The 10760-nt window shown below is 61.8% G+C and overlaps 1 protein-coding gene across 1 annotated transcript in view; it reads left to right on the plus strand.

The window, feature by feature from the left end:
* Positions 1-7376, plus strand: part of TTC28 (tetratricopeptide repeat domain 28) — a gene marked incomplete at both ends in the record, with an annotated part of 131231 nt that extends 123855 nt beyond the window's left edge. Inside the window, 10 exon segments of the mRNA XM_080986564.1 lie at positions 812-971; positions 1618-1797; positions 2239-2959; positions 3581-3705; positions 3910-4141; positions 4282-4358; positions 4583-4606; positions 4893-5022; positions 5151-5258; positions 5722-7376. Coding sequence (XP_080842690.1) covers positions 812-971; positions 1618-1797; positions 2239-2959; positions 3581-3705; positions 3910-4141; positions 4282-4358; positions 4583-4606; positions 4893-5022; positions 5151-5258; positions 5722-7376 — 3412 coding nt within the window.
* Between the last annotated feature and the right edge of the window lie 3384 nt (positions 7377-10760).

Consider the following 10760-nt stretch of genomic DNA (forward strand, 5'->3'; position numbering starts at 1 on the left):
GCACCAAAAGAGTGGGTGGGGAGGGAAGCAGCGCCTTGCAGGGTGTGGAAGAGGGTGCTTGCCTTGCAGCCTGCCAGGCCTCCCTTGTTCTTCATTAAGCTGTGCCCCCCCCCAACCTGTCCCTGGGATAAATTCTTGGTCTCACAAACAAGGCAGGAGGGTGGAGAGGTGCTGCCCCCTGCTGGCTGTTCAGAGCCTATGCTGCTTCCTCCTCTTGCATCTCAAACTCATCTCCGTGTGGTGAGCAGCCATGAAGTCTGGGCCCTTTGGGAAAGGAGAGGGAGAGGGAGCCTCACTGGGCAGTGCCTGCTGCCCCCTCTCCAGCCAGGCTTAGGAGATGGACCTCCTCCCTGCCCCCTGCCAGCAAGGTCGCTCAGCTTGCGGGGCAGATTGAAGGGATCGGCTGTGGTTGGCATGGGCGCAGAGGGAGCTGCCTCCATCCTGCGGGTTCTCGCCAACTGGGGCTTCAGCTGCCCTTGAAGTGGACCCTTGCCATTCTCCCCAGGTCAGAGCTGGCGGCCGCTGCTTCACTCAGCCACTTGTGCTCAGCTGCAAAATGTTCCCCCCTGGAGGTTGTGCCAATGCCGTGGGGCATGGGCTAACTTCTGGAGAAGAAGCAGGTGCCAGGAGGTCCTGGCACTGGGCTGATCTGCCCCCCAGCCCCTGCCTCCTGTTGCATTCCAGCCAGTGCCCACGGGCACCTTGGGAGGGGCAGCAGAGCCCTCCACTTCTGCAGGGCTTTTGGGGTGTGTGTGCCAGAGGGGTTGGGGTTCTAGACCTGCAACGCTCTCCCTCTCCCCACTCTCCACAGGAGCTGCCAGAGCATGAACAGCCTCTTCAGCGGAGGAGGCCCAGCGTCCCCAGCCAAAGAAGCCGCCTCCTCCTCTTCCTCCTTGCCCCGCCGGCTCAACTCCTTCAGCAAGTCCCCCCTGCGCTCCCTCTATGACCTGCTGATTGGGCCCATGGAAGGGGTAAGTCCTGGGCAGTGCCTCCCTTGGGATAGCAAGCCCCCTCTGGACACTGCTGGGAAGCAGGAGGGGGGGTTGCAAGAGGGTCCTGGTGGGGTGAGGTGGGGTGGCTTCCCTTTCTGGGGTTCCTCCTCTTTGGCCTGATGTGAGGGTAAATGAAACCTAGTTGGCCACCAGTTTTGTCCCACTCCAGAAAGGAGAAGTACAGAGCTGAAGTCTTTCCTGCCTTCTTCCTCCTGGCCACCTGCTGTGGTCTTGTCAGGGAGAGTCCTGGTTCGGCCGCTTGCGAGAGAGTCCCAGGCAGGCAGGCAGGCAGGAGAAGTGGGTGGCTCTGCCTCTCTCCCCAGACCTTCTTCTCCCGGCCCTTGGGGTCTTTCGTTCGCACTGACCTGGGTCCCTTCTCCCCTTGGCCTTGCTGCCTTGCTCTGTTGTGGGCAGCTGGGCTCCCTGGGTGGCAGTGGCGGGAGGCGTGTGCAGGAGGAAAATGCAGCTCACCCTGGCAGTTGGGGAACTTGGCTGTGGGGGTGCTGTTTTAATAATTCTGAATGGCTTGTTTTGTTGCCACCCCAGGCACCTTTGGGAGGAAGGGCAGGTGTGTTCCTATGTGTGTGTTCCAAAAGATCTCTGCCTCCTCCTCTCTCCCTCCCAGGGCCTGATGCACTCCAGTGGGCCGGTCGGCCGCCACCGGCAGCTGGTCCTGGTGCTGGAAGGGGAGCTGTACCTCATCCCTTTTGCGCTCCTCAAGGGCAGCTCCTCCAACGAGTACCTGTACGAGCGCTTCAGCCTCATTGCAGTGCCCTCCCTCCGCGCCCTGAACCCCAGTGCCAAGGTAGGGCCCCCACTTCTCCTCCGCGTCCTCTGGGCCCTGGGAAGCTGGTGGGGCAGAGCCGCCCCGTTGCTGTCCCATAGCGGCAGGGAGTCCTACCCCCCATCCCTGCCTCCCTCATGTGACCCTCCAAGACCCCCAAGCCACTTTTGTTCCAGTGGCAGGAAGGTATAGCCCTGGGTCTGCCCCCCTGTTCTTCCTCCTTCCACCCCACAGCTCCCTGGCCCGCTTTGCCATGCCAACAGCGCCAACCAAGGACCTGCCAGGCCACAGCAGCACGTAGAGGGTGCAAGTGCCCAGCTGGGAGGCAGTGAGGGGGCGAGGGAGTTGGTCCTCCGACCAGCAGGGGTGGCCCCGTGGTCAGGCATTCCCTGTGCGGGGCTCGCTGGTGTGAGCAGTCCAGCCCTGGGGAATGTGACACAGCCTCTCCTTCTGCCCTTCCAGAGCCAGGCCAAGAAGGGTCCCTCGGCGTACGGCAGCTCCCCTGCCATGGCTGCCGTCATCGGCAACCCCAAGCTGCCCCCCTCAGTGATGGACCGCTGGCTGTGGGGGCCCATGCCCTCCGCCGAGGAGGAGGCCTATGCAGTCGCGGAGCTGCTGGGCTGCCAGCCCCTGGTGGGCAGCACGGCCACCAAGGAGCGGGTGATGAGCGCCCTGGCCCAGGCCGAGTGCGCCCACTTCGCCACCCACGTCTCGTGGAAGCTGGCCGCCCTGGTCCTGACGCCCAACGCCGAGAGCCTGGCGGCCGGCAGCAAAGGTGCCTTCGGTAACTCCTACACCATCCCAGAGTCTCTGCGCATGCAGGACGACACCAGCGACGCAGAGAGCATCTCAGACTGCCCGCCCCTCCAGGAGTTTCTGCTGACGGCAGCCGATGTGCTGGACCTGCGCTTGCCTCTCAAGCTGGTGGTGCTGGGCTCCTACCAGGAGTCCAACGGCAAGGTCACGGCCGACGGCGTGATTGGGCTGACGAGAGCCTTCCTGGCGGCTGGCGCCCACTGCGTCTTGGTCTCCCTCTGGCCAGTGCCCACGGCCGCTTCCAAGGTCTTTGTCCACAGCTTCTACACGGCGCTGCTTGGAGGCCTCAAGGCCAGCGCAGCGCTGGGAGAGGCCATGAAGAGGGTGCAGAGCAGCAAGCAGTTTGCCCACCCCTCCAACTGGGCAGGTGAGGAAGGCTCCTGAACATGGCGCCCACCCCAGACCAGGAGGTCACTGCGGCTGTGAATGTCATGAGCCGAAGGTGGCGCTGGCATAGCTTGGGGGGCTGGGTGCTCCCCCTGCCCTGCCCTTGCCGTGGGTCAGAGAGGGTGGCTCTTACCCCTGAGACCATGTGCAAAGCGAGCATGGCCAGCCCACCCATGAGGCAAGGTGAGGGACTGCCTCAGGCGGAAGGATCCACAGGGACAGCAGATCTCACCTCCAAGGAATGGCAACGATGGCACGTTCCTTGGAGGTTGGATCTGCCACCCATGCTGCCTCTAAGTGGCCTCTTGGCGGAAAGGAGGGACTGCTGGTCTCCGTGCACCCCTTGGGAAGAAAAGGCAGGGGCTGCCTTTGGGGGTCTCCAAGTGTCAGCACTGGCCCGGCGAGATTGAAAGTGGGCCGCTTTTGCCCCTAGAATGCCCTCTGATTCCCACGTGATTTTGCAGCCCCCACCTTGTTCCCAAAGCAGATCAGCTTCACTCCCCCTTTGTTCCCTGGCAGGAGGGGGCAGCATTTTGTGGTTTGCCTCGGGTGCCAAAATGCCTTGGGCAGGCCCTGAGAGCGAGACTTGTCCCCGCTGCAGGCTTCATGCTGATTGGGAGCGACGTGAAACTGAACAGCCCTTCCTCTCTGGTTGGCCAAGCCCTGACCGACATCCTGCAGCACCCAGAGCGGGCGCGCGATGCCCTGCGGGTCCTACTCCACCTGGTGAGGGTGCAGCCGCTGCCTCAGAGGAGCTGAGCATGTGGGTGGCGAGACAAGCGGCAAGGAAGGGGCTGGCTGTGCTCACCTCAAGCCTTGAGCTTCTCTGGGGGCTTTCGCCGGATGTGGGGCATGTGGAGCCCCTCAGGAGCCTCCCTCTAGCTTGGGATGGGGCAGGGAGGGAGCTCACACACTCTGCTTTGCGCATAGGTTGAGAAGTCCCTGCAACGGATCCACAGTGGGCAGCACAACTCCATGTACACCTCCCAGCAGAGTGTGGAGAACAAAGTGGGCGGGATCCCAGGCTGGCAGGCTCTGCTGACCGCGGTGGGCTTCCGGCTGGACCCCCCGGCCAGCGGGCTCCCCGCAGCTGTCTTCTTTCCCACCGCAGACCCCGGAGACCGTCTCCAGCAGTGCAGCACCACGCTCCAATCCCTGCTGGGTGAGGCTCGGGCAGAGGCTGGGCAGGGCAGCCTCTGGGCCCCTCTGGGGCACCCTCTGGGGCACCCAGGGCCTGGGGTGGGGGTGAGGGCGGGGCTTTTCCCCAGAGTGATGGGGCCTCTCTGCCTCTCTCCATGGCAGGTTTGCCCAATGCTGCCCTTCAAGCCCTCTGCAAGCTCATCACCGCCTCTGAGACGGGAGAGCAGCTCATCAGCAGGGTGAGTGGCGTGTCACCCCCCCCGCCGGAGGCCCCTCTGGCAGTGATCACTGGGGCCAGACAAGGAGCGCTGCCTGACGCCCACCGTGTTGCAAAGGGACACCATCAGGCTGCTGCCTGAGCACGCCCTCTCCTGGCTCTAAACACCTCTCTCTCTCTCTCTCTCTCTCTCTCTCTCTCTCTCTCTCTCTCTCTCTCCCCAATTCTCCTTTCTGCTTCCCAAAGGCTGTTAAAAATATGGTAGGAATGGTGAGTATCAGAACCCTCCCTTCAACCCTCTTTCCCATCCTGCACCTGAGTTCTGGGGTGGGGGGGGCAGCCTTCTGCTTCCCTCCTTTGTGTCCTTTTCAGCAGCAGCAGCAGCAGCCTTGCTTTCCACCCTGTCCCCTGGAGCAGCACATTCCTTGCTCTTTCCTTCCTCCTGCTCCTCCCTTGGCTGGCCTCCAGAGAGGAAGGGGGCAGGGGAGGGAGAGGAGAGTCAGCTGGGTTGGCCTGCCTCTAACTGCTTCTCCTTCCTCCTCCTCCTGCACTCCAGCTCCATCAAGTCCTGGTGCAGCTCCAGGTGGGAGAGAAGGAGCAAGATTTCTCCTTGGCGCCCATCCAGGTCTCCATCAGCGTCCAGCTTTGGCGACTGCCAGGCTGCCACGAGTTCCTGGCAGCTCTAGGTAAGGCAGGGGGTGTGTCTTTGGGGGGCCAGCCGGGAGGGAGGGCAGGACAGGTCCTCCTGCTCCAGGGGCTGCCCACTGGGCCCCTCCCTGTGGGCTCCCGGCCTTAAGTCGCGTCTTGCTTGCAGGCTTTGACCTGTGCGAAGTTGGCCAGGAGGAGGTGATCCTGAAGACAGGCAAGCAGGCCAGCCGCCGGACGATGCACTTTGCTCTGCAGACGCTTCTCTCGCTTTTTGGTGAGGCTTCTGCCTGGGAAAGGGGCGCCTTGTGGCTGGGATGGTGGACACGGGAATGCAAGCTTCCTGCACGGGGAATGCCCTCCAGCAGCTGCCCAAGAGATTGGGCGGGGGGCACCAAGGGGCTGGGAAAGGAGGTCTGGGTGCCACCGCTCCTTTGCTCAGCTGTTGCTCTGGAACTGCGCCTGGTCTTTTTGGCAAATGGCAACCATGCCTGGGTGGCCGGCAGGACAAGCGGCAGCAGCTGGAGAGACTGGCACCAAATCCTCAAAGGAGGGGTGGGGTGGGGTGCCTGCCAGCAGCATGTGGCCTTCGGGGGGTTCCTGAGTGGTGAGCAGTGGGGACTCACACTCTGGCTCCAGGGGGTCAACCCCAGTAAGAGCGCTTGAGGCTGTTCCTCTCTGGGCCCCGGGAGCACCCCTGCTGCCTCCTTGGCTTTCATGGCCCTCTCTGCTTTCTCTAGACTCCACGGAGCTCCCCAAACGACTCAGCCTGGACAGCTCCTCCTCCCTCGAGTCGCTGGCCTCTGCTCAGTCCATCTCCAACCCTGGGCCGCTGGGCTACCAGAACCCGCCCTTCTCCCCGCCATGCCCCGACAGCCTGGGCTCCGACGCCATCTCCGTCTACAGCCTCAACTCCATCACGTCTTCCATCAGCTTTGCTTCCAAGCCCGAGTGTGGCGTGGCGGAAGGGGGCGGCTCCAGGGGGCGCCTGGACCCCGAGAGGCCCAAGAATGCCTATCCCCAAAGGGCTGCCCCGCCCCACGGGCAGCTCTCGCCTCCGGGCAGTGCTGTCCCCAGCAAGGAGGAGGAAGACGAGGAGGAGTATGAAGGCTTCTCCATCATCAGCAATGAGCCTCTGGCGACCTACCAGGACAGCAGGCAGGGGCGCTTTTCCCCTGACCACAATCCCTCCCGGACTCGTAGAGGCAGAGGCGTTGTGGTCTCGGTCAGTTCCAAGGGGAGTGTCAGTTCTCCCAACTCCCCTGTGAAAATGGCTCTTATTCCCAGCCCAAACTCCCCTTTCCAAAAAGTTGGGAAACTGGCCAGCTCGGACACTGGCGAGTCGGACCAGTCCAGCACTGAGACAGACAGCACCGTCAAGTCCCAGGAGGAGAGCGCGCCCCCGCTGGACCCTCGCGAGCTGGCCCAGAAGATCCTGGAGGAGACGCAGAGCCACCTCCTGGCCGTGGAGCAGCTGCAACGCAGCAGCCAGCTGGCACAGAGCAGCAGCAGCCTGGACCCCCTCCCCAGAGCCCCCCTGCTGCCCACGGGGCGTGCCTCTTCCTTCCGCTCTTCAGAGACCAGCGCCTTCAGCAGGCCTCCATGCTCCGGCCACAAGGGCCAGGCCTCCCCTGCCCCCCTCCGGCCAAAGCCCCCTGCCAGGAGCTCCTCCCTGCAGAAAGTCAGCTCTGGCTACAGCAGCCCCACCACCTCCGAGGCCTCCCACCGAGAGGAAGGGGCTGGCCCCCACAGCAGCCAGCCATCCCCCAGCTCCGAGCCTCAGGGGGGGTTCGTGCCCGGGGAGCAGCAGCCTCTGCCGTCCTCACCCTTCCGGCTCAAATATCCCAGCTCCCCCTACAGCACCCACATTTCCAAATCGCCCAGGAACGCCTCCCCAAGCTCAGGGCACCACTCCCCGGCCGGCAGCACCCCCTCGCCCGCTCTCTCCTACTCTTCCGCCAGCTCTGCCCGCTCCAGCCCCGCCGACGCCCCCTCCCTCGACAAGCTCAAGATGGCCGCCATCGATGAGAAGGTGCAGGCCATCCACAACCTAAAGATGTTCTGGCAAAACGCCCCTCAGCACCCCACGGGGCCCCTCAAGATCTTCCGGAGCTCCTCGGGGAGGAGGGACGTCCTCAGCTTGCTGAACTTGTCTCCACGGCACGGCAAGGAGGAAGGGGCCGACAAACTGGAGCTGAAGGACTTATCTGCCCCTCGGCCACTTTCTTCCCCTCAGAGGGGTGCCCCCAATGGACACACCAGCCCCCTGGCCCCCCCGGCACAGGCCCCAGGCCCCACCAGCACCCCAGGCCCTGGGCGCCCCGCACGGCTGCCCTCTGGGAATGGCTACAAGTTCTTGTCGCCAGGACGGTTCTTCCCCTCCTCCAAGTGCTGAAGCCCCCGGCCACCTGCTGTGCTGGTCAGGAGCCCAGGGCCTTGTCCTCGCCTGTTTCCTTGGATGAGGCAGAGCCTCGGGCAACGAGCTGGGAGGGGTGGGCAGAGGCGGATCCAGGCACTCAGTGAGCTGCCTGGGCAGAGGCCAGAGCTGTGGATCGGTGCCAGCTGGCAGCTTGCCTCCTCTCAGTGCCCCCCCCCCGGGTGCCGGATACCAGCTTCCAGAGTCACCAAGGACTGGAGTGGGAGGAGGGTGTTCTAGCAGGCAAGATTCACAAACAACTCTGTGTGGTGAAGAGGTACAAGCCTCTCTTTTGATGCTTCTGGGGAGGTGGGTTGCTAGAAGTGGGTTGGCGCTGCCCTTTTCTGGGAGATGCAGGTGTGGTCTTGTGGTCGCCTGCCCTCCAGGGGTCTTCTCTGGAATGACCAGACCCCGCCTAGAGACCTTGTCTGGCTGGGACAGGCAGGAGGATCCCTTGGGTGCTGGAGCTGGCGCAGAGTCAAACCACAGCAGGCTCTGTCCTTTGCAAACGATGACGCGACTCTGCTCTGGGGCAGTAGCTGTTGGCCTGGAGGTCCAGGGCCCCCCATCTGGCACCAGGCCTCCTGCCTCCCTTTGCCACCTTGCGTCCTCCTGGGGGCTTTCCCTTGCTCACCTGATTTGGGTCAGACACCAGGCTCCGCGTCCCAAGCACAAAGGAGAGGTCCCCCTGCTCCTCTCCCCACCTTCCTCCCCCACATCCCTATTACTGTGCCAGGGGCTTTGGGTTTCTGAAGGCAGGAGTGTGGGGGTTGCCAGGAGTTGCCCAGCTTGCCGGCACAGGGGGAGCAAGTGTTGGGGTTCCTCTCCTTTCTTTGGTTTTCTTTCTTCACATTTCCAAGCTATGCAGCTGCGAGGGGAGGGGGAGCCTTCGTCCAGGCCAGGAGACGCAGGCGGAAGCCAGAGAGTGGGAAGACAGGGCAGGTCCCAGCAGGCTGCTTGCCCATCAGTGGGAACCCAACCCTTCGGGGTCCTGCCCATTGGCTGGTGGGTGTGGTGGGCCTGCCCCCCAAGGCCCAGCCTCTTCCTTTGTGGGTGCGAGCTCTCGGGAGCACCTCTTGGTCTTCGTCTACTCTATGCAAAGCCACTCTGCAGGCAGCTGCAGGAGGTTTTCTGCAAAATCTTGGGAGGGCCTGTGCCCTGCCCCCTGCAGCCTGCAGAGCCTCTGTGCTTCCTTCCTTGCTTGCTTCTTAGGCAGAAGTCTAAGCAATGGTGCTTTCATGGGCTGCCGCCCTCCTCCGCCCGCTTCCTGGTGGTGCCAGGCGCTGCAGCCTCCAGCCTTCTCAGAATGCCAGTTCTTCCCTTGAGGGGGGAAGAGGGGGCTCCCTGCAGGGCCCCTTTGGCCTCAAGTTCCACGTTCAGCAAAGCCTCACCCCTCTGCCCCCACCCTGGCTCTCACCTCACTCCTCTGCTCCCCGTGAGGAGGAATCGACCAGGTTTGTCGCTTATATGGGGAAATTCAGGAAGGATCATATCTCTGCACCCCAGGAATCTGTCCCCTGTGGAGCCCCTCCTAGTTCGTCGTCCTCCTTGTCGTGTTTGTGCATGTCTGAGTGACAACACTGCTTCTCACAGTGAGCAATAAGCGTTCGGTGTGATGCCACGTACAAGTCCCCCCCCCCCACTCTCTCTCTCTCTCTCTCTCTCTCTCTCTCTCTCTCTCACACACACACACACACACCCCTCGCCAAGAGAGGGCCCTTCCATTTGACTCCAGGCTGCAGAGGTCCCTGAGCGCCCTGGGCTTTGGTCTCTGTGGGGCCAGAGCTGGCCAGAGCATGCTGCCCGCTCCCCTCCTGTGCCAAGGCCCTCGCCCAATCTAGGGTCATGCTGGAGAACTGAAAGGGCTGGGGGAGGGGGGTTTCCAGAGGCCCCTCCCCCACCTGCTTGTGTCCATTGGGGGCCTTGTGGTCCATCTGCTCTGCCCCTTGGTCATGTGTTCTTGTGGGGAGGATCCTGGCACACACACACACAAAGACACATGCTGCCTCCCTGCCTGTCCAAAGCTGGCTGGTCCTCTGCACTCTCTGATCTTTATGCAGCGTTTGCCATGTTTGGCCTATATGGACTTTTTTGTAAATTAAAACTCCCGTTTCCAGACAGCATTAAACTTTTTATATTACGAAGTTTACCATGTAAAAAGAATTTCATATTTTTATTGCAATTCCTAAGGCATTTGGCCGCCTCCTTTGTGATTTCCTTTGTGTCTATTAAAGCATGAGATTTCTCGGCTCCTGTGATCCTTCTCTGACATAACTGGCTCTTGGCTTCCCCAGCAGCGCACAAAGGAGGGTGGGGGAGCTTGGGCTGCTGAGCTGGAAGTGGGGAGTGGCAGCCACGACTGTCCTGCACCTCGACCCTGTGGGGCCCACCCCTTCCTTCATCCTCTCCCTCTGACCCAGCGTGGGCTTCCTTGTCCAAGACGCAAGAGGGGTTCATGTCTCCCCTCGAACTCTGCCAGTGAACAGGATGCCAGGCAGATGTCGGGCCCCCTCTTGGGAGGAGCCCAGTAGCTTGCTTCCACTCCCACTCAGACTTTCTCCCAGCTCCTCCTTCCAGGGGTGCTTTCTGCTGGGAAATTGTGTTGCAGCCCCCGGCTGAGCAAGGGGGAACTGGCAGCCGCCTGTTGTTCTCGCAAGGGCAGCCACTCTGGCCCCTGGCACACGCAGAGGCACTTGGAGGGCCAGGAGGGGGTGGGGTGTTGTTAGGATGAAATGTTGATGCTTGCTCACCAAATTGCACCTGCAAATGAACAAAAGCAATGGATGGGTTGGCATTGGAAGTCCGCCTTCACAAGCGCTGTCTGTCTGTCAATGAATCCCACTTGCAAAGGAACTGTGGAGAGTTCACTTCAAGCTCCAAATGGTTCCCTTGGAGCTACACCCATGCCTGTCCCACACGTGGTGTCAGATGTGGGGCAGGTGGCCATGGTTTGGCAAAAACAGCCTGGTGGACTGAAGGCTCTCCATCCTTGGGCTAGCTGCTCCCTCAGCAGCCCCAGCTCCTGTTGGGGACAAGATCCGACACCTTCCAGCCCCCAAGCTCCTAGGGAAATTCCCTCACATTCAAACACCTGCCCCCAGTTGCCTGGTGGGTTTTCAAAGGCCTGTGTCTTGCCCTACCACAAAGTTGTTGCTGGAGTCATTCCCTGGTTCCTTTCTCATTCGAAAGCCCTTGACTTGCTCTCACTGTCTCTGTGGGAACATGTGATATTTCTGAACCTGTATTTTAAAGTAGCAATTCCTGTAAAATGCTGGGCTGGTGGACTGGAAGTAACTTTATCCGGAAAGCAGCTTCCTCTGCTGATGTCTGTGTAGGAGACATATTCTAGGCACAGGCAGAAGA

The sequence above is a fragment of the Podarcis pityusensis genome (genome assembly GCF_964106645.2).
Source record: "Podarcis pityusensis genome assembly, chromosome: 16".
NCBI classification, from domain to species: domain Eukaryota; kingdom Metazoa; phylum Chordata; class Lepidosauria; order Squamata; family Lacertidae; genus Podarcis; species Podarcis pityusensis.